At 41.3% G+C, this 24,450-nt stretch overlaps 1 protein-coding gene across 1 annotated transcript in view; it reads right to left on the reverse strand.

Moving 5' to 3' along the window:
• Positions 1-24,450, reverse strand: part of DENND5B (DENN domain containing 5B) — a 106,109-nt gene that overhangs the window by 44,766 nt on the left and 36,893 nt on the right. The window contains exons 2-3 of the mRNA XM_071422404.1: positions 12,250-12,359; positions 6,465-7,131 (exon numbers count right to left, since the gene is read on the reverse strand). Coding sequence (XP_071278505.1) covers positions 6,465-7,131; positions 12,250-12,359 — 777 coding nt within the window. The remainder of the gene's footprint in view (positions 1-6,464; positions 7,132-12,249; positions 12,360-24,450) is intronic.

The following is a 24,450-nucleotide window of genomic DNA, read 5'->3' on the forward strand; positions in this document are numbered from 1 at the left end:
CTGTCTTTTTTTTTTTTTTTTTTTTTTTTTTGGAACAAGATATGAGTTAGATGAGTCAGGTACATTGGAAAAACTGGAAAATAAATTCTTTTCCTTTGAGGTCTGAGTATGAGTCAAGAACATCTCCAAACCAGACCTGTCTTGGGTCTGGGTACCTTCAGATCTGTAATGTTTATATAAAGCACACTGCAGATGAAAAACTAAATCTGAAATTCACATCGGAGACAAAAATTGTTTATGAAAGCAAAGGTTTTCAAATCAGATCTCAACAGCTCCACAGAAGCATCACACACAAGTGCTGCAGACATCAAAGTGCCCTGGAAGCTTCCACCTTTCATCTGATTTGTCTGCTGGCAGCTATGACAACTGACAAGCCAGTCCTGGTGACTTTCAAGAGATGTTCAGATAAAACACACAAAAATGGTGCAGGAAATGTTTATTCACTGCAGAAATCACCTTGCAGGTGTGCTGCATTCAGGAAACCTGGCCAGGTGCCATGACATGGGGCTGTGACCAGCAGCCTGTCCTGAGGAAATGACCCCTGGCACCTCAGTCCCCTTCCACCCCCAACGGAAAGGTGCATTCACCAGTTATATGATGAAAGCAGAGGGGCAATTTATGCAAATATGAAAATACATATTTTCCTAAACAGAAGGGTCAAGACAAGCCTGCATCTAATTGCCTGAAGAATTAGCCTCTCAAACTGGGGGTCAGCTCTGTCCCAAGGGAAACATCCCAAGGCCAATACTCACCGAGGCCAGTCCTAACCCTTTTCCTTGTTGGCCAACGCTTAATTTACAAAGCTTCTTCTTCAATACATTTCCATTTATATAATTTAACTATGTCCCAGCCTGCCATCAGTGGCTCAGCATGAATTTATGATTAAGAGCCATCCCAAGAATTAGCTCCCATTACCAGCATGGTTAAGTCTCTGAGAAGAGGGCAAAAGTCTGTGCCAAGGCTGCCAAGTCTGTGCCAGCAGGACACATGAAGGTGCTCCTGAGCACACAGGGAGCCCCTTGCTCTCCCCCATGGCTGCTGGGGCAGAACAGGCTCCCCAGCCAGCAGCAAGAGGATGGGGAGGACAAAAGAGTCCACCAGGGAACAACTTTGGTCATGATCACTTTAGACTGCCATGTTATTTATCTGGTATTTGCCATAACTGCAAAGGCCTAATTTAACTTTCTTCCCCTCATTCTGAAAAGGTAAAGATGTTTCATTGTGGGAAAAAATGAGATCCAATTTCAAAAAAGAAAAGTGGAGAGGTTGTGGTGTGTGTGTGGCTTTATCTCCCTTTACAGCTCACTGTGAGCACAAACAGGAGTGGGGCTGTAGCACAGACCTGAACCAGCTCCTTCTCCTTTTTTCCAGATGCTTTAAAAGCTTCACTTTTCAGGTCATACTGACAGCTAACAAAATGGAGCAACTTCTAATTAAAAAACAATTTTGCCATTTCACCTAAGTTAAAAAGGAAGGCTATATGTCATTCTCTGATTTTTCTACCCAATTACTTTTCTTTTTTCCAGGGAAACATGCACTGCTGCCTCTGAGTGTAGTTCTACTGAGGCCATAAACCCAGGTCTCCTCGACAGCACACAGATTTTGTCCCCATATAATTTGTTCTCTGCAATAGCCTTCCACTGATTTGGATGAATATTAGTGTGGAGGGCAGCTGTTTAAATAATGAGTAGAAGAGCAAAGGTTTTTCATGTAACTATTTGATGTAAAAACACTTTAAAAGGCAAACACATTATGCATGTACTAGTTTTTAAAAATCTACCCCAAAACAGACCTCATAAGAAAGATCTTTCAGACACTACACTTTCTAGGCAATGGCTTTATATATGCATAGTCATTTGTATTACAATTTCTAAGATCAAAAAAAAAATAATGTAAAGAATATTTCAATCTTGGAGGAGCAATTACTCAGGCCCTTGGAAAAAACAACTTGGAAAACGCTCAAAATTATAATGAGTAGAAACAGCCTAAGCTCTAAGAAGTTTATCTCTGTCTCATCCACACGTTCCCTCTCATGCTTAAATCCCTTGAAAGGCAGACATACAAAATGGATTGCTGAGGTTTCCACAGAGCTCACAGTTTAATTCATCTCTCTCCAGCAGGAATCCCACACCAGTGATGTTTTGTTACTTATCCTTTGGAAATTGTAGTAGCTGTTGAAGAGTGGACAGAAGCAAGACCTTCCATCTGCACAGTTGCACGGGAGAGCTGTGCTTTGAATAAAGGGCACTTACAAGAGCACTGCAAAGACTGCACCCAGAAGAATTGCAGAGAAAGCATGTCTAATCCCTCCCCTTGGTTTTCAAAGCCCAAATGTTGAAAACTTGCCCTATTTAATATTAAAAAAAATTCTCTATATGCAGAAGGAAGGAATGAAAATATTCTCTATACACAGAACCTGAAGCTGCAGGAGTTCACATAGAGTGAAGGCAATTTTAGGTACAGGTTTCCACACCACCTTTGCAGACCAAAGTTGGCACTTCCCACCAGCAGCTGTTGTGATTAACTCCCTGGAAGTCCACACAGTCTCCAGGAGCAGTAAGGGCTGATCATTTCAGTCTTACCACTGAGGTGCAAGCACAGGTCTCTGCCAGTTACTCAGCCATGCAGTCCAAAACATATGGGAACAAAGCAGCTTAAAAACTGAGCTCATCATTCTTTGCTGCCAGTCTCTCTTCAGCCCTCTGCTCAACCACCACAGCTGTAAAGTGAAGGTACAATCCCTGCATTTTCCCAAGTGATGGGGTACCAGTCACCCCTAAGACACCATCAACGGTGCAACTGGATACCCAAAGAGGACTGTAGCAGCCATGGTACAAACAGCCACTCAGTGCTCCTGTCCCCAAGGCAGAGCTGTGCCAGACACTCTCATATCATGCTGGGAACACATCCAGAGCAAGCTGGATAAAGTCACCCAACACCCTCACCTCTTCATTGACTTAGATGCCTTTGTTCAGGCTGCTGGAAGCATTATGCCCCAGGGTTAAAAATAAACTTTTTCATCCTCAACTCCTAGTTCCCTTGAGAAAAAACACTTCAGAAAAGCCAGTACAGTCTCTGTGCAACCTTTGTGCCAGCCTTTCACTGCTGTTATTATGAGCTAGGCTTCTTTGTATGGTTGGGGTTGTGCAACAATTTATATTTTCACTCCACTTTCCAAAAGAAGCCTTTATTCTACAGAAGAACTAAATTTTTGACAAGCTTAAATGAAAAGCTTCCTTCCAACAGGTCTAGGAGAACCACAAAAAAGTCAGCTTACATTTCCCATATGTGTTAACAGCAGCTCTCACTGAAATAGTTTCATGAACTGAAGTAGGTTTTGCTCCAGCTCTGATTTCTTGAGCATTACATGATTATGTCAGTGAATTGTGATTTTGTGTAAATAATGCTGTCTTGCTTGAAATTGCAACCAGAGGATCTTCTACTAATCTCTTGTTGAGTTTGAGAAGGTTGCAGGGAGGCCAGGCCTCTGGAAACACAGTCCAATGAGTCCACCCTCTTTAAAGCAGAAAAGCAAAGAAGGGTGAACTTGCAAAATGCCTCTCTCATTTGTTATTTTGGAACAAGAGATATGTCAGCCAAAGCATTTTCATCTTTTGCCTTGAAAGAACTAGGGAGCTAAGAAAGTTTTTCTCCCCAATGGATCTCATGTCACCATTACATTTTCTGAAAAATCCCTTTGCCAGGATTTCTTCTTCTGGGAAGCTGAGAAGCCTCAGAGAAAAATGAAAAGAATAATTATCTGATTGCTTCTGCTGTGTTTTGCTGCTTTGGAATGTGGTTTGGACATTGTTTACCAACTGGTCATTGTTTTATTTGTTTCATGTGAATTGTTTTTACTTAATGACCAATCACATCCAGCTGTGTCAGGACTCTGGTGAGGGTCACAAGTTTTTCATTAGAATCTTGTTAAGCTTTCTGTATGTATCCTTTCTCTATTCTTTAGTATAGTTTTAGTATAGCATTCTTTAATAAATATCATAAAATAATAAATTAGCCTTCAAAGAACATGGAGTCAGATTCATCATTTCCTTCCTGACACGGGGGACCCTGAAAATACCACAATTCTCAAAGCTGAAGAGAGCAGATTTGGGTACATTCTAGGCTGGTTGTATTTCAAATCGGAAGATAGCTGCTGTTTTCTTTTTCAGGAATTGAAAGACTGACATTTAAAAGAAGCCTCAGTGCACAATTAGCCAAGCACTCAGCTATCAGGGTATGCCAAAACTGAGGCTTTGCACTTGCCCTCCACTCCACATTCCTCACCTCTGGGAACCAGCATTATGCTGCTATTTACATAATCACAGAATTTCCCTAACACAGCTATATACTTTCCCCCATGCACCATCAAATTGTGTCTGTGTTAGACAGGCAAGTAAAAGTCATGTCAAGGACATCCCTAGATTCACAAATAGAAAAGAAGAGTGGGGGAAGAAAAAATTCTGAAATTTGAAGGGTGGAAAGGATTACTTCTCACTATCTCACTTTTCTTTTAAACAAACGCCACACAATGAAACCAAAAACCAAGTAATAAACCTTTAAATCATAAGCAATAATTGGAAGAACAACATTTATCTAACATCTGGTGGACATGAAGGCTGAGTCAAAATTATTTAGTAGATACTTTGTATCTGTCTCAATGACTATTACAAAAGTAATGCATATGGAGGCTGCTCTCCACATGCACAAAATATTACTAAAATGTAACCTGACAAGCACATTTTTCTAATGCTGCTATCTTTCAGTGAGAAAGAAAAAAGAAAAACACCATTCTCAGTTCTCAGTGAGTCTATAAGCTGGGACCAGGGTGGTACTGATGAGCAGGGATGGGTGAGAGGCATTTCAGTGGTGCTGCTGTTTAATATCAAACCCCAGTGCAAAGTGGCAAAGGCAGCATGATTCAAACTGAGGAAGAAAGGGGATAACTGCACACACACACAGAGAAGCAGGAGGGAGGGGAAAAGCAGCCTAATCAAAACTAACAGCAGGATTTCTGCTCACACTTCAAACTGAGAGAAGATAAAACCTTTCATTTTCAGTTCTTGAAAGCAAACCCCTGGAGTCCATGTGGAGAAGAGCTCTGCAAAGAACTACCAACCCTTTGAATTCAGTCATTTGCAGAAGAACTACCCTTTTCCCACCTCCCTGAACATTGCTCCCCATTCTCAGTCATTTAGTTATTAGCATTACCATTACACACTTCCTGACCTTTTCTTTTATATGACAAACCCAAGCAATCCCTTCTGGAGTCTGAAGGTTCATTATCCATACCCATTTCAGCCCATTTCCCATCCTCTCTCCCTGCTCCATTTCAAGCTGTCTGCCGCTCAAACCACTTCTCTTGACAAAGCCTAGATATTCAGCATCTTTTCCTCTTTTCACTAAAAGGCATCCTGGCTCCAGGTTTTTCATTCTCCTTGATGAAACCACTCCCCCCACCCCCAATTGCTCTGATGCACATTTTCCTAATTTAGGGTCAGAATCAGAGATGCCATTTGGGAACCCAAATTACACAAACAGGCTTCCAGTGAGACTTAGAGGAACACCCAAAAAGTCTGAACATCCCCTTGAAAGTCAGCAGGAAAACTTGACCTTGACATGTTGGGCATCCCAACACCACCAGGACCACACTCACAGGAACCAAAATCTTGGAGGAAACAGTAATAGGAGTATGAAATCCCAAAGCATGCCCAGTGCTAAGTCAGGATTCCCCAAACCTGCAGCAGAGCGTTGCACTATTACAGAAAGACACAACCATAAGAGAAAAGGTTTGCAAAACCACATTTTCCAAAGCTTGCTGGCACACTTCAACATGGAACATGGACAGGCTCTGTGCAAGCAAACTTCTGACAATGCTTGGCCAATTCAATCTTAGCATTTTTGTCAGCAACATTCCCAAATACCTCAAGCAGGACTAAAAAAGGAATGACCAGTAGTTCCACTCAGTTTCAAAACCCATTAAATATTTAGCCTCCGAGTGCTAAAACACTCAGTGTTTTAACAAGAACATATCCAATGTATGGGAAGCAGGAAATTACACTAGACTTCAATATGCTGCTGAAATTTGAAAAACAAAGTAGCAGCAAGAGTGTCTTCTGCAAGATCTATTATTTTCTGCTGGTATTTCTGAAGAAGATAGGATTAATTTCATGCTGTCTTGCATGATCAAGGGCAGTGTGAGGATAATAATCAAATGTATTCTATTGCTAGCTGCAGCAAGTGATAAATACAATGCATAATTAAACAAGCAGCACCTAGACTGCCTGGAGGAAACAATTATTTAGTGCTTCCATTAGGATACACTCATTTCTCTCGTTTTTTCAATGCATTCTCACATTTCAAAAATCAACCTTAGCTCCACATAACAGGAAATCCTACAAGCTCCTGTGGCTGCAGCTGCCCAGGAACTGCCTGCTGGAAACAGACACTGCTGGATGAGTGCCCACCTTGTGAGTACAGAAGGATCTGCATCTCCAGAAGAACACAGGTGAAGACCTGGACCAGGTTCTCCAGGCCCAGCAGCTCGAAGACCTCCCTCAGAGGGTAGTCAGAGAGGGGCAGCTCGTTGGGCCCAGGTCTCTGGCAGATGATGGGCTCATAAACCCCATAAAACTTGAGCGACCTGCCCGGGGGCGGCAGGGGCACCTCGTAGAGGATGTTGTGGATGTAGCTCTCCAGGGGCAGAGGTGGAGGCTGCTGGGAGGTCACTGCCTTGTAGAGCTGGATCAGGAACTTCTTGCAGGCTTGCATGAAGGGCAGAGGGGTGATGAGGCAGATGCACTTGGAGACGTAGAGCGTGTCCCTGCTGATGTCGTAGGAGTTGTAGCGCTGGAGCTTGGCGAGGGACGTGGCGTCGCCCTCGTCGATGCTGCTGGCCAGGGAGTCCATGCTGCAGGAGGAGGAGGCGCAGACACTGCTGTACTGCTCTGCATTGTGCATCTGGTACAGCGTCTGCATGGCTGTGCAGATCTGCTTGCTCGTGACCTCCTCGTAGAAGGTGAGCACAAAGCCGTACGTGCGGGAGCCGTCCTCCCGGGTGATGATGAACGAGTGCAGTTGCGGGTCCCTGTTATCCGCCTGCGTCCTGAAGGACAGCCCCTTGGGCATACACAGCTAAGAGGGGAGAACAGAAATTGACAGAGTTACCTAAGACACAATTTCATTTTGCTGGTTTTGCTGTACAGGCACATTCTATTCATCCCCTGCATCACAACAAGCCATTTAGCTTTAAAAAAAAAAAAAGTATCCAAGAACAAAACCACTGATGCTACTTAAGAGGGAGACATGACTGAAGAAAGGAAAGCACCCTCCAAAATAACCCATCCATTAAGTCATTACGACTCATTTTCATTACTTGCTGAAACTGTTTTCACTACTAAATTGTCTTTGTGCCATTTATTTAAGCATCATATAAAAACATCCAGCTCTGCTCTCATTTGCATATATATGCCCACAGTACTCTAAAAATCAGAGAGTGAAGGAAGCATCTTATACCACTGGATTTAAATTACATAGACTTCTTGGAATTCTTTGATCTTCCCTAATTTTCTGGGGGAAGAAAACAACAAACAAACCAAACCCCAGCTGACTGGCAGCTATTACATTTACTTTCTTCTCTAAGTGCTACCAAATAGCTTAGACTGGATAAAAGGAGGACAGGGAGGGAAACACCCAAAATCTATGAAAGCCTCATTTTTGATTTACCACTCAGCAAAATCCCTTGCAGTGATTCTGTTACACTGAGTGTTTCTCTGAAGCATGGCCCTAGTGATAAATTAAGGCATTTTTCCAGACATTCTTTGGGAATGTTATCAACCATCTAATACAAAATAACAAACATCCAGCAAAACTCATTTGAATTGTGCATCAGCAGGAAACTGCTCATGTTCTAGTTAAATAAGTATATTTATAAACAAAGGACTATAGCTTTATTTGTAGCATCTGAAGAAATAAAAAGAAAGAAGGAGAATCTTCAAAGTGTTCCTTTTCAAAAAAGGCAACAGTAAAAGCCAACTTTACCACAGTATGTGAACCTAGGCACAACTGAGTGCACCCCCTAATGTCTCACCTTGAGCAGGAATAAACTCCTCTGGTGCTAGAAGAGATCAGAAGAAATAACTAGGTATTTTCAGGCACATCCTACCCTGAACTTCAGCAGTGTACCTTGCAGAGACCATTCAAGAGCCTGGTAAAGCTGGGAATTAGGCAAGTGGTCCAGACTCCACAACAGGCTATCAGACCCCTAAATTATCTAGGGCAGCTCTTATGTATTGCTCAAAAAGGTAATGTGTAGGGAAATAAGTAGCCTGGAGTTGGCAGAAGAATTTAATTCAATTGATGGCTTTGCTGACACAAACCATGAAATTGCAGCTTGAACTATTTCTGAAGAGCAGCCACATTTTTATTCAAGAGCTTTTTTATTGAGGCATTAACAGCAGTGCCATGGTTAAGGCTTCTCCAATAAAGAAGTAGTAAAAATTCTTGTTTCACACTTTATTTAAATTTATTCTCCACAGTAAATATCTCTCTTAACCTCATTTTTTGTCAGGCTTCTTTAATAAAAATTTAATTCTAGAATGTGGGATTTCAATGATGGCTGTAAGCCTTATCAAAGCCAACCAGGCTGAAATCATAGGCTTAAATCTCAATGCTATCAGAGATTAAATTTTCTTCACTTTACAGAAAAATACCTGGACAAGCAAATTAGATATACTATTACAATCAGGCACAGATAGGCATCAGGGAAATTCAGATCAGCTGAGACTGTTTCAGAAGGCTGTTTAAATAAATTTCCTCCAAGCCTTAATTATTATTCCCTTGTCCTTTGTATACTGGGTAAGCACACACAAAGGGATGCCCATCTATTAAGTTTCAGCCACAACTTGACACATGCAGAATATTGACCTTTTAAGACCCTGGCTGCAAACCTTGCCCCAGAGACTCCTGCTGTTGTTAGACCTATAAGAGGACACAGGAAAAAGCAGAGGGGAAAAAAAAAAAAAAAGATGGGAAGAACTGAGACAGGAGGAATGACCAGGAGTCACTTAAGAAGCTAAGATCAAAAGGAAGAGCCTGTAATCATTTTCCAGCAATACAGAAAGCTTTGAATTTGTGGTTAATATATGAAAACTTTCATCTCAGTGCCTCGGACATCAATCACTTCCCATCTCATCTGTGTCACACATGCCACAGGAGAGTGTTGGGAGAAGCTTGGGATGTGCTAAGGGGGGGTGAAATTTTAGCCTGCTGGTATGAATCTGGCTCACTAATGCTGAGAACACAGTCACCTGCATTGAATCTTTGTATAAACACTGAAAACTACCCAAGATTACTGATCAAAGGACAGCATTTTGGTTTTACTTTTCTATTTGTATTTAAATGTATCCATCAGCAGAAAACCATGTAATTACACCAGATTTGCAATAAGGCTTATAACCAAGATCGTTTGTAAAAACAAAAGGAAGATGCACCAGGATAGATAAAGAATAAAGACAGCTAATCCATAACGTGTCTCTGGAAGTCCTGAGCAGGAGATACCTCTTCCCCAAGCACAGAGGCAGGACACACACACACACATCCCATAATCCCTCCCTCCTTCTCCCAGCCATCATCATTTGCAGGTATTTCTGACCCAAAGGTCCTCTCTGGACCACTCTCCACCAGCACTGGTTCACCTCTTCTCCACTAGATCTTTCATTTCCCTTTTTAAGCCTCTGCATCTTTCTCATGTTCACAACATGCTGTGGCAGCAAGCTCCATACCCAAACTGCACTGTGGGCGAGGGGGTGGAGAGAAAGATGCTTTGCTTTTGTTTGTGTTAAAGCCTGCTCCTTCAAATTCCACCAGGGAACCTCTAGTTCTTTTATTTCAGTGCATGAGACATTAAACAGATAATGCTTCCTCGAGTTTCAGAAATACAGGCAAAGATTTATATACCTTGGTGAATCAGAGGATTAAAATAGGAACCTTATATTCTAAAAATTTCTGTATCTCTTTACTGAGAACATTAGTTTGGTACAACACTTACTTGCAGAATGGCCACAGAAGATGGTGTGTGAGGTTAGGCAGGGAAAATCACAAAAAACAGCGGGGGGAGAGACACAATTTCCTATTAAAGAGAACTCAGTACTTTGACATATACTTCGAAACAGAGAGAAAACATGACTCCTTTGCAGCTTGATTGCTTGGAACTTCAGGGGGCTATTTTTAAAACAACAGGATGGTTCCAGAAGGCAATTGAAATTCCTTAGGCATCCAGCAAAGCCAGAGTTCTCACAAGTTACCCTTCAAGGATTCATGCATTTTCTTCTCTGAGGAAAATTGCTTCTGGAAGCTCACATAAAGCAAACACATAGGCAGAACTAATACAGCAAGGCAAGATCAGAAAGGCCAATAATTGCCTCAAGAGATTCCATGGAGGTGGATATTACTTAAAATTATGTTTCAGATCAAAACAATAAAGAAGTTTTCAAAAAGATAATTTAAAAGATCATTAAATACTGCTGCTGTTAGTAAATGCTTTCTTTTTCTCCAAGACACATTGCAAATGAAAGATGTGTTCAAGGCAGCTCAGTTCAATTATTCTAATAGGTCTCTTGCTGGTTTTAGCATTCCATTTTTGTCCAATACTGTGATCACACTTCATGAATATTAGACATTCTCCACTGTAACGTGAGAGACAAATAACACAGCAATTCCAGCTGCTTTATTCCTGCTGCACACCCCTCATTACTTCATACTGGAACTCCCCCAACGCAAAGGCAGGACTAAAAGGCATAAATAACCTTGGCAGTTGAGCTATTACCATCTTAACTGCTGAGGAAGCATTGCTCTGAGTCCTTCATGCCTTCTCTATCAGCACAGGGATGTGGAGACCAGCCCAAATACCACCCCATCTCCAGCAGAGCACATTTGGAAGCAGAAGACAGAAATCCCCAGCTGTCAGCAGGCAGAGGGAGTGGCCAGGCTCATCTCTGCCCTTCTGTGCAAGTGCAGGGCCACAGTATCAGCTCTCTGTGTCTCTGCTGCTCCCAGCTTCCGTGCTTTCCTGTTAAATATCTGTCAGAATGCTAAAAATAAAACTCAGTGGAAATTGACATGAACTCCAGATTTCTACATCCTCATGACTGCAGGGAAGCTCCAAATGCATTTTTTGCATTTGCAAAAGCCAACTTAATGTGGGTTTTATGTATTCCCTACCTCTCCATCTGCTGGGTGAGGGCCAGGAGATTCTCCTGACTTCTCACTTGCACCACACAATGAGGTCAGCTCTGTTTTGAAGCAGGTCATGTGCTGTCCTGCCTTCTTCAAATGCAAAGCTCATCTAACCTAGACTGGGGGAAGGGCCTCCCTAATTTTCCAATGTTGACTTAGACACAACTCACATTTTTGAAAACAGCTATAATATTGTTCAGTGTTACTGTCACAACAATTGATTACTTTTAAAGTAAGAAACATATGGCATTTTCTGTACTGGGAAGCTCAAATACCAGTGATCTGTTGTCTTTGTCAGGTTATGTTCTTAACAAGTGCTTTGGTGATTTTGGAATCATCCTTTAATTACCAGGGCTTCAGAAAAATTCCCAGTGCATCATCAGTATTTCAGCTGTCACTGCCCCCACTCCAGGAACTGTTTTTCCCCTCCTTTCCCAGTCCATGGGACTCAGCCACACAGATGTTCACATCGAATACAACTGAGAGGAAAGAGATGTACAGGAGATGTACAGGTGCAGAGGTGCCATCAAAAGTGATGACCCAGCAAAAGTTGTGCTTTAGCTAAGTTCCAGCTTCTGCACAAAGATTGCTCTTTCCCTTGTCTGCAGAATCAAGGTGTTTTGTACTCCAAAACCTCACATGGATATCAGGATCTTAAAAATTCCTTGGTTTGCCCCCTTCCTACCTGGGGATAGGTATCCCTAGGTGACCCCACCCCTTCTCAGCCAGTCCCTGGGATGCTGCTTGGACTTGTTCTATCACGCAGCACACTCAGAACTAACGAGGGAATGCAGCACTTTGCTTTTGTTGTGCCTGAAAGTATTCTGTGTTTTCACAACACCTCTTCCTCTACAGCTTTCCATGCAGCATGCCCAGTGAGTGCTCTTAGTCCCAGCAGAAGCACCACAGCCACAAGAACACAAGAGCATCACAAGGGCTGGCTGGAAACAACCCAGGAACCTCTCGAGAGCTGACACTGTCGGTAACAATTTGAGAAGAGAGTTTTTCTCTACCTACCATGTTGACAGCATCCTGGTCAAAGGGGTTCCACTCAATGTTCTGAGGATAATGGGCCAAAACTTTGGACTTGAAGGTTCTTCTTAGGGGACTCTGGTCGAAATTCTCTCCTGCAACAAATGAAGAAATAATGACTCGAAACAGCACCGAGGCTTCAGAGAGAGCTGACTTGGGTTTTCCTTTTTTTTTTTAATCAAATCTGATGGACATTTTGACTCTCAGAGGTACTACTTTTAAAAGAGAAATAGAAAATATTCCCATTCAGTCTGACCTTACCCTCTTTCCCACAAAATCTTACTGCAGTTGCAACACAGCTTCCAGTTTAGTATTTACAGAATGGAAATAAATCGTCAAGAGAAAAATCACTGCCGAAATTTTACAGAAAAACACCTTGCAATCAACTGGATCCTTGACCTTCTCCAAAGCTTGAGTATCTAGAGACAGCTTTACTTAGTCAGTGAAAGAGCACTTTCCCTCAAGTTTGTCAGAAGCTGTCTTTAAGGTCAATAAAAATATGAGCACCTCTTGGCTATTATAAATTATTCAAGCATTCATTATAGAGGATATTTTTTACACCATGTGAAAATTAAACATTTATTTTTTCTACATCAAATTTCAAGGACATACTTTCTCCACACAAAGAATCCAGCAAGTGCAAAGAGGAAGACTGAAATTAGACTTCAAGCAGAAATGCATCCAGTTATCAGCATACAAATACTGTATTTCACAGTGATGTTGTTAATGGAGCTCTCCCCACTGGATTGTCTATAGCATGCAAAACAGTAATCAAACCAAGGAGTTCTTAAAATTTATTAATTAAGTGACCATCTATTACACTATCACACAAAACCAGCTCTTCCAACAGCATTAATAGGCAAGTGCATTCTGAGAAAGGGTTTTAAATCTTTTCCTTCCCAAGTAATCTCTAAGATTTTAAAGATATTGTTATTTTTATACAACACTTATTTTGAACACAGGATCTAGACACACTGCAGCATCATAGTAGTGGAATCATCACCCTTGGAAGTGTTCAAAAACATGTGGATTTGGCATTTGGGGATATGTTTTAGTAGCAAAAAGGCAGTGCCAGGTCTAATGGTAGGATTTGATAATCTCCTCAAGCTCAGACCAAGTACACCAAAACCAGAGACCATTTCTCTATTTCAGAACACAGCAGTAGAAAAACCTCTTATTTTGGTCCAAAAGTTCTTTGCAGAGCCATTAAAGACACAGTGTCATCCACCAACTCTCAAAATTTCACAAAATAAAGATCCTACCAAGCAAAGCCAGCAAAAATTTTCTCTCCAGGTATGTACTTAGACATACTCAGCAACACTTTTAGTTCTTAGAATCAAACAGTAATTAACATGCTTGCATAATCAAACAAATATGCACGAGGTTATTTCCCAATTAGCTCTTCAATCATTTCACATCTGACAGAGTTTACTGTGACTTGGCAGAAAGGCAGGTATTTGATACTAAATTTATTTGGTTGCTTCTACTAAAAGGTAGAAGAGAATATCTGGATGACTTAATGAAGTTCTCTACTGCTAGCAGTAAGTGACTGCTGAAGTTTAAATTTCTTTAATGGTTTCCTTTCTCATGACAAAAAAAAATTAGAAAAAGTTTTGGCTATCAAGTATAAGCATTGCTTTAAGAAATCCATCTGCCCAAAACCAGCAGTTACAATGTCCCTGTAGGCTGACAACATGGATTCATTTTATCCAGGAAAATAAATGGCACAAACAACTTACCCTCGTAGAGTCTCTGCAGTGTTTGCATTTTACCATTCCAGTAGTTTAAGAAAAATAGAAACTTTAGGTAAAACACACATAGAGGAAATGTTATTCTCTCAATCAGTGATCATGAGGGAAAAGCAAAGAGCCAAGACACCACACTGGAGTAAAATCAACCTGTCATTAGCTTGAGGAGACATGACATTGCACCCTCCATACAAAGCTGCCTCACAGAAAGACAAGGAGGGCAAGCTTTTAGAGGAGATACATAAATTAGAAAAAAAACAATACAAGGATGTGACAGGAGCAGCCTGTGTGTGAGGGTGAAATGCCATCACTTGCCCAAACTAGCAGGAAACACCCCAACTCCCAGCAAAACCAGATGAAAAGCACGGACCACACCAGCCAGCTCCACACTGACAGGCAGCTGGAAGAGAACCACAGGGAGCAGAATCTTCTTGGCAAAGATGAGGGAAGGGATCTGGACTGAAAGGTTCCTGATCCTCTCAGCTCTCAGCCTTGGTAGCTCCGAACTGCTGAGTCACACGTGGCACAGAGAATTCACTGAGCTGTTACTCTACATGAACAGTGTATTTTCATTAAACCTCCCACATGCTTCTAAGTGCTTCTTTGCTAACTTTCCAAACAGGATTAGCAAGGCACATTTAAACTGAACCAAGTATTAAAAGCAAATTGAATCCATTTGCTAAAATACCAATGGCCAGATAACACTACTATATGGACAGGAACATTGTATCTGATGTGTGCTGCCCATGCAAACAGCACAACTCTCAGAGGCAAATTTAAAAATTGGGTTTGAATTCAATCCTTTTGCTTTCAGGATATTTTTTTAAAAAATCAAGTAGTTTTAAAAATTGTGTAAAATGTGTCAGATTCAGCTTCCATTTCATTTGGATACTACATCCTGCTAATGGTACTCCCAAACAACTTGTGCCTTCCTTTAAGGAGCTGGCTTTTAAAAGGACATTTAGTTTCAAATTACAAGCAAATAGTGAAGCAATGGATGCTAAATCAAGAAAACACTGTGCTAATTTGATTTCAAAACAAAAAGATTGCTCAAAATTAGAAAACAAGCCTGGATCTGTGTTTTGGATGAAAGATAAAATTACTAGGGAAATGCAGCTACAGTCATGAAGCTGTTAATCACCATGACTTTCATAAGAGTGATCCTACATAAAAATTTAGTGATCTTCAGGCTTAAACAGATCTGTTTCAATTATTGTCACAGTGACAGAGGCACACAAAGCTTTGTACCAAATAGGCAGAGGCATCTTCCACCCTCTGGTCCAGGGAATGCCAGCTATCTGTCACTCCTTCCAAGCTCTGGAACACAGACAGGAATGCCTGTGACTACAGAAACAAAAATATCTTTTATTCCTTTAGAGGAACACTGGGAGCACAGCTATGCACAGAGCTCATGGTGACCACCTCTGTGACAGCCACCTCTAATTAAAAGTGCTCAGCACAGCCAGCTGTGGCCTCTCCCTGCAGATGGAATTTTGTTAAGCTTATTTAATAACAGGATGACCCTGCACGAGAAGCAAATAATACACAATGTGTGAGTGAGAAAACAATGTGGGCACAGGAATAACAGTGCTTGGCTGGGAAGCAAGCAAGCTGTTAATTGTCAGGCTCAGGAACTGGTTAGTTTAAGCAGTGCAGAACTGCTCTGCTGCTTTTCTTCCATGCCTCCCCAGGATGCCAAGGTGGCAGGGAGAGGTTGATCAGAGTTCAAGGACATTGTAACTCAAAGCTCTTATTTCTGACCTCACATTCTCATAGCAGAGGATGGAGATGATAAGAAAGGGAGGACTGGGACAAGGCAGACAAAACAGTTTTCATTCCAAAGCTTTAAAATCTGAGTTGTCTGTAAGACAGTAGTGGATTTTGGGGGACTGAGGAGGAGTATCATGGATATATTTTCTGAAAAATCCTTTCATTAGTATTTTTTTGTCCTGAGAAGCCTCAGAGGAAAAGAAAAACAATAATTATCTGCTGCTGTGGAATGCAACAGGTGGATCTGTGATTGGTCTCATGTGGTTGTTTCTAATTAATGGCAAATCACAGTCCAGCTGTCTCAGACTCTCTGGTCAGCCACAAGATTTTATCATTCTTTTCCAATCCTTTCCTTTGCTAGCCTCCTGATGAAATCTTCTATTTCTTTAGTATAGTTTTAATATATCATTTTCTTTTAATATAATATAGATCATAAAATAATACATCAAGCCTTCTGAAACATGGAGTCAAGATTCTCATCTTTTCCCTCGTCCTGGGACCGCTGCAAACACCACCACAGAGGAGGGCAGTGTCTAATCTTCCTTTTGTATGCCAATATGCAAAGGAATTAATGGATCATATTTAAGCAGGAAACCCTAGGGGGATGTGTACCCTATCAATACATCTAAGTTATTTGGAAATTTTTGGGGGGTATGTGTCTATGTACTCACCAGTATGGCTATTTAAATCTATACTGCAAAATAAACTTCCCTGAAGCGTCAGGAAACTTTGTGTCTCTGTAGCAGGATTTGGTAGAGCTGAACCTTCCAGTCCCCCATATTCACAAATCCACATAACTAAGCCTTGTTAGATTTCTGGGTAAGTATCCTGTAAAATGGCCTCATGCAAGATATTGTTCAGTCTATTATGCACAGAGATCTAGCACAGTCTCCTCTCCACCAATATAGTGACAATATACTGACATCACTTAGTGGGATTTTGCTGGAGAACCACATCTGCCAAGAGAGCTTCAAGAAATAGAACAGAAATTTCCAAATATTGATTTAAATTAGGCAAAATAATTAAGAAGTCCAAGAGGTTTGGTTTTGATTTGGCTCTGTGATTTTCAATTTGATTCAAGAGGAGTTAGAAGACTGAAAATAAAGAAATAGATAGGTCCTGATCATTATTTTATCCTTAACCCCTCTTTACCTGAGGTTTTGTCTGCAGTGTCTGAGCTCTTGCCATGGAGATCTGCTTGCAGATATTGGTACAAGACTACACAACATAACAAACAGAAATAATAAAAGCAAATATGAGCAAAACGAAAATATATACAATGTACTGGGGAAGGGAAAAAACATGAATCAGACATTAAATATTCCCCCTCACAATCTCACTTCCCCCAACTACTGGCAAAGGGTAAATCCACAAGATAAATAAAACCTTCTAGGACTGGATTACTGTAGAGGTGTTGAATGCAATGACAGACATGGCAGAAATACTTGTCAAAATTAGTAACAAGATTAAATTCTCAGTACTTCAAACAACACACTGCTTTACAGCTTCCCTATTATGAAAGACATCTTTGTTCACATATTGAGCCCTTCTAGAGCCTAAGAAACTCAGGGGAAAAAACACATCAGTCCTTCAGCTAGTGTTGAGCTAAACCCAAAAAGTTTTATATAGGATAATACTGTTAGCTATGTTGTTACACCTTCAATCCTCTACTGCATTTTCAGGACTTACTGAAGTTACCTAATAGCTCTATTCATCATTTCTGTCTCATAATAGGGAGTTTTTAGACTAAGATTTGAAGAAATAAGCTATGTTTTGGACTTGGATGAACAATTTTAATGTGTTCCAGCAACAGCTACCACTTCTAAAGGAAGAGCTTCCTGCTAGCATGTCTACCTGAGGCTTTTTCTAACTGGTTTGCTCATCTCCTGCAGACAAACAAAAACGTCTCCACAGATGCTTTGGCATTTCTGTGTCAAAAAAAAGTCACATCCACACACTACACAAAGGCATCACACAATCCCCCTCAAGTTCAATCTTTTTACAGAGCTGGCACCTATGTTAAAGCTGCAATAGCAGTGACCTCTCTGGTGATTCACTCTCTAGGCATAAATTCAGAGTAGTTCTGCTACAACCTCCTACTTGAGTGTCAATCCAGACACCAGTGCAGAGGACACAGATAGTTCTGCCAAGGCCAGATTTTTTGGGAAGGCAACCCTCAGCAGAGGGCACAGGAGCTCTTTCAACAGAGATTTTCAGATGTGAATATGTATTTTAGAACAATTTTCTTTAGAAGGCACCTGAAGATAGCCCACACTCAAACCTGCAGGTTGATGCTTCTCCACCCCATATGCCTTAAGTAATTTCATTCTAATTTTGAGCTGTTTGAACTAAAAAGTTGCATAAGTATTAAATGAAATGAAATTGTCAAAACTAGAGAGATGCCCCTTGCTAAATGGCCCATATCCACACTACCTTTACAAGTCTCTCTGCCAGGCTGTCCTTTCAGCTCTCCCCTAAAGATTTTAATTCAAAGGGAATTTGGCACTGAGCTTCCGCAGAGGTAGCCAGCACTTCTGCAATAGGAAGAGTGAAAAGGAGCAACCTGTGAAACAATGTATAACCAGATGCTCTAGGACAGGCTCTGGTTTGATGCCCATTTCAGTACTCTGACCATTTATTACCATCAATCACATGGCTAAGCAGCCACAGAGGTGATGTAAAAACTCCTGCACAGGAAGTCAAATTGCCAGCAATGATAAAAACACAGAGCTATGGACACTCTCCTGGGTTGTACCACCTAATTCTTTACACAAACACAATGTAATTATACTTGGAAAAGGTGCAGTATTTAAAAAATTCTATTAAAAGGGAGATTTGTTCACATAAACATGTAATTGTACGACTAAATAAAGAAGAAAAGGCTCTTAAAATGAGACATTTACTTGGCCATAATCTCTTCCTTCTGTCCTTGATTAAAATACTGAACTATCTGCCTACTGAATAACACTATACAGCATCAACACTGTCAGTCTTAAAATAGTCCCAAGGCCCAGCTGCCAAGAGATCACAGACATGTCACTACATTAGTGAGTAAGTATGAATTACCCCATCCCTTTTACACCAAAATTACATTATAATCTTGTCAAATCCAAAAAAAATCCAATTAGGTCAGTTTGGGTGATTTTTTGCAGTGGAGCAGGTGGAGTTTAATAAACAGGTGCCCAAGGCATGGTGCTCCTACACAATTACCATGGAGTCTGACTGCAAAGGTTGAAGGCATCAGTGGGCAACAGTGGAGCAGGCAGAAAACCAGACCTGTACTTATAAGTACAGGGAATTATTTATACTTTGGGCCTTTATTTTCTCTAGAAATCAAGGGGTGGAATTCACTATACTTTTCATACTGCCCTTTACAAGTATGGGCTCCCAATCTAGGGAAAACATGCCCAGAGATCCTTGGCTTATCCTGTTCACATACCAGTGGCATATTTTCTTTTCTGTTACATGTTTATATTCAAACCTGCTGTATCTTTTGAACACTTGATACAGAATGAATGAGCATTTCTACTAATAGAGAAAACAATCCAAGCAACAATTAAAAGTTCATTTAAATTGAAGTTGTATACATCACAATTCTTAAACTGCTTTCTAAGTCTTTGTTTAATTACATAGGACAGGAGCAAGGTATATAACTATATGAAACTGAAGAGTTTGAAATGCAGCTCTCAGTTCCCAAAAGAACATTAATGATGGCAGAGTGACAAATGTTCAAGCAGGAATAAGACACTGGCTCAGGTCCTTAAACACAGCAGGATGCTAAAGCCAGTCCAGCAAGGGGATCCCTGGCTTTGGAGCAACAGCACCTGAATACTACAGTCTTGGGCTGAACCATGAAGACAATGAAGGTATTTTAGATGCCATCATATTCCTGTGAAGTTTGAACAGCTTCCTACCCACTGCAATGCCAGTTTCCCACTCCTTGTTCCATGTGTTCACCTCCCTTCACAGACAGGACACAGGAGCAGGTGCCCAGTCAGGCCTTTTGCAAAGCACATCTTTCATACCTGTGCTTTCTACTCACTTACAGGGACAGGTTCAAGTTCAAATGCACCTAATTTCTGTGTTAGAATATGATGTTGCATTCTCAGGCTGGTTTTGAAAATAGTCTCGCCAATGTAATTTCTGACTCGAATCTTAAAATAGGTTTTGTTCTCTACTCCACTGTAGAGGTGCACTACAGAGGTAGTATCAGAGTCTTGTCTCAAGATGTGCTTTGTTACAGTTGGAATTTCTGGAGAAAAGATAAGGAAAAAACCCACCTAACCCCACAAACAAGTAGAACCTGTCATCCTGAAAATCCCTATACTACTACTGCTTAGGTATGTGTGCAAAAATGCAAGAAAGAAAGAGGATTTTTTCAGAAAATTTTGCTTTGGGGCTTTTTTAAGACAAGGGACAAAGAATTTTACTTTTATAAAATTCCAGTCCATTCAGTTACCTTTTAAACTGGGCTGTTAAATTAGGGTTTTTTAAGCCACTCTGCAATGTACATACATCATGCACCCATATTAGTCTCCACTCATCAGGATGGCAAGTTTCAGTGTTTTGTTACTTGAAGTCAGAAGCAATTTCACCAAAAATGCATTTATAGAATGTCTCCTGCCACCTGAATTAAGCTCAGCTTGCAAATCAACACAAGAAAAGAAAGAAGTTTAATATGACCTGGACCATTTTCAGCACTAAATAACTTTGACATAACGGAGCAGGAAGATGTCCACACTGCAGCTTGAATACCCAGCTAAACCCAGGGGTTAAGCCTTCTTTTCACCCGCCTCACACAAGCTTGAGAGCTCAGTTCCCTGCACTCAGCAACCTCACCCTGGGATTTCCCCAGATTAAAGGAAGCCCCTTCCTTGCTGATGCTGCCAAGAGGAACATCCCTTGATGTGCTGAGCCCCACTAAGGATGCAAGGGACCCCTGGTTGGTTTTTACTCAGCACTGCCCACATGCTGTTGGCACCAGAAGGAAGCTATCATCCCCAGTTTCTGAGGAAGATTGCTCTTCTTCCAACATCACATTGCACAGCCCAACACTGGCACACAAGATAGACACTTAAAACACCCTGAGAAGGGACAGCCTGTTTGCAGCCCTTTGAAGAGCTGCCCCACACCTGTGAGGTTTACACAGATGGGTTCCTTAGTGGGGCAAAAGGAAGATTTGGAAAGGTTGGGCCCAGAAGTGGCTGCCCACCGCAGTGAGTTACTTCTTTTGCACACCCTTTACAAGCACAGGGTTACAAGAAGGCAGCTGTCACCTGCCAAAGGCTGCAGCTGCTAGCTTCATCAAAACTTAGTTAATATGTGGTCTTGGTGAGAAAAGGGTGAGGCAAATAAAGAGCTTTGCTACTTGCAGCCAACAAAGCTCTTTCATTGGCATAAAGTAGAAGCACTCCCTTGTGTAGCACAAACTTTATTTAGGGAGTTTTGAGCAACTGCTGTAAAAGTTGCTGCCAATAAGGAATTGGCCTTATGACAGTCTCCAAGAGCCAGTCTTCCACCAGTTTTCAACAAATGAATCCTTTTAGAAGACAAAAAACCTTCTGCACACCAAAAAGTCACAAGAACCCTCAGGCAAGGCTTGAAATTACCAGAGCTTCCGGATGGAGAAGGGTGGCAAGCAGGAATGGAGTTGCAGAGAGACAAGGATATGCTGCCTACACAGCCACATTCATGTTTAAAAGCTGATACTTCCACTTAAGAGCTACCTGAAAACCATCTCAATTTGCAGACTGCTCTCAGCTGCTTCAACCCAGCTGTACCACAGTAACTGGAGATCAGCATATTGCTGCAAATGTTTGAAAGTGGGCAAAGCTGTCACCAAAGGACTGAGGCATTTACACACCATGCTGGATGATGCAGTTGTTGTTAGCTTTGGTGGGGAAAAAAGGAATTTTGTCAACTAGAAGTGTTAGAACATTGTTAAAAGGTAAAAACATCATCTTGAAAGAAAAATTAGTTGTAACTACTCCACGAACATCTCTACAGGTGTTAGACAACACCAGCTTAATTTACAATCTGAAGAATGCCAGTGAGTTTACAGAAGGGATCATTAAGTGCATCAGTGCACATTAGTCGTGCATGTAAGCCATGTGAAGAATATTCTTTATGCTTGTGTAAACCTTAAGTAAATCATTACTGGTTACATTAGCTAGATACAGCTTTAGGTTTTATTCATTGCCACAGAGCTCTATTTCAGACAAAGCACAAACCCCCAGATTTAAGCTTGATCACTCCTGCCAATTTTGTGACCAGTTTCCAAGTTTACTGAAAATACAGAAAGCTGACACCAGGACCCAATCACCAGGTCACTGTAAAGTTTCAGTATTCAAATCCAAAGGCTTGGACAAACATTAATTTCTGGATCCAAAGTAGATTCCAGGTGGAAAACTCAAAGCACAGCATCATTTCTACCATGCCTCTAGATTTAGTTCAGATCCCTACAAAGGCTGCCAGAACCAAAATCCTTGGGCTTCCATTAATGCCTTGGGGAGTATTAGGTGCCAAAGCATCTGTGGAAAGAAGGATCTCACTTGAAAAGGCCAGAAGAGTAATTGTCTCTGGGTACAGCTGAAAAATGCCCATGTGCCTCAGATCCTTTCTTCCCTGGTCCCACTCGTCCCCACAGACATCTGGAAATGAAGGCAGTTCTGCAGGTGCAGCTCTGACCCTTGTGCCTCAAAAACAGCGTTTCAAGGCCTCTGCTAGATTTTTTCTCAGGTGTATTTTGGGGTTGCTTGCTCTCCCAACAATCCAGCTTTAAACCCCAGGATACACCTTCCACTGCCATCAACAAGATCTCTTAAAGAACACACAAAAGTGCTAAAGGCTCTCTGTCTTACAAGTACACCCATTGCCAAAGCTCAGCAATGAAAACCAGCGTCTCATCCTTTCTCCCCTCACATTTCTACAGCCACTCCAGTGAAAACCCCTCTATCCATAGATATCCATTTAAGAATGGCATATGTTTCAAGAATGTTTTTAGACCCTAAAGCTAAAAAGACTCATGAGAGCCACAAATGGAACAGGGAGCAATTCCTGGCCTGAAACTGGGTTGAAGAGAGCCAGTAGGACATAAAGAAGAGAGATACACAGAAAGGAGAGTAAGAAATTGAAGCACACTTTCAGCCAAAGTGCATGTCTTACCTATTATTCAGTGCCCTCTTAGTAGAGATGAAAGCATCACAGAGATCTAAACAAACCTAAAATTACTTGGCATTTAAGCAAATGTTTCCTCTTCACCACTAATCCACTAATCTTTTAGTGCCTGGATCCAGGTTGATTGGCATGCTAAAAATACATAGGTAGAATGCACGTAACTGCTGCTCTAATTTTTACATAAGCATGAGCTGTCACCAACTCCAGATCTACTTGAAAACCAAGGCTTTTAGAGCCACCTAAAACAGACACCAGAACCCTCCTGGCCACTGCACACAACTCCTGTTATTTCTGCACGACATATGTTATAGTATTTTACACCTTCCTTTGGCATAAAGTGGAATTTTATGGAGTTAAATAAAATGCTTCACCTAACGAGGCAAACCATGCCATGCTGTTTTGGAGCCTCAGTAGCTGTTACAACATTACGCATTAGAAACGGAGCATTTCACACTGAGCAGATCAAGGCTGGATTAGCCACGGACCACAGCCAAACACACTTTAGTACCTATGGTTTCTGTGACTGTACAAAGTCTGGAACGCCTAAAAAATGTGTGGATGCTGCTTCAAGGAAGGATACACAAAAGGATGCTTCAAGGAAGCATACACAAAAGGAGAGAGAATTAACACAACGTATGGGTGTAGCAACACAACTTAAAAGTAGTGGTGTTCTTGGTGTGACAATGTAGGACAGCTAAATCTGAACATCCTGTTGCAAAAAAAAAAAAAAAAAAAACAAAAAACAAGAGTATTGTCATTTTGCTTTGGAAAAGTTATTCAAATCAAGGCAGAAGAGAGTAATTTGGGATGCTTAAGGATGTGTTTCAATTGTCCCCACTCAACATTCCCAATAACACATAAGCACACCAACTCAATATCATTACTCTGTGTCAGAAAGAGCAGCATGCAGTGTATTCACAACCACACACATGTGCACACTCCCTCTCACACAAAGAGAGGGGAAAGGCAGGAACAATGCTCCAGGATAAAAGCACCTGGGGTCTTCCACAAAATGGCCTGCGCAACAACAGAGACAGTCCCCAAACCTGGACACCAGCTGGCTCCTAATTCCACACAGCAATGCAGTAGCATCAGGAGCTCCTGTGGGATTAAAATTCTCATCTCAAATCAGGCAGCATCCACACATGTCAGATTAAAGAGACGCAGGCATTTGCATACCTCTTCAGGGTTTGACAGGTTGGTGGTGATTTATTCTGTAACCTGCAGAATACACACCAGGAGCATCCCTGATGGATACCTCCTCCATGCAAAGGTTAACAGGTCTGTGTGCATTACATTAAATATTTACATTAAGGAAGCAATTTTTTTTTCCATATTTAAATGGGAAGCACGCACAAGAAGAAAGACCCAAACTAAAAATATTTGTGACAACAAAAGATACAGTTTTCAGCAGTTAGACAGATGTTAACAATAAACTAAGCAGGGGATACCTGAGCACAAGTATTACTGGATATTTGCTAAAATAAACTCT

The sequence above is a fragment of the Agelaius tricolor genome, unplaced genomic scaffold (genome assembly GCF_023055355.1).
Source record: "Agelaius tricolor isolate 1412-34295 unplaced genomic scaffold, bAgeTri1.0.p SCAF_3, whole genome shotgun sequence".
NCBI lineage: Eukaryota > Metazoa > Chordata > Aves > Passeriformes > Icteridae > Agelaius > Agelaius tricolor.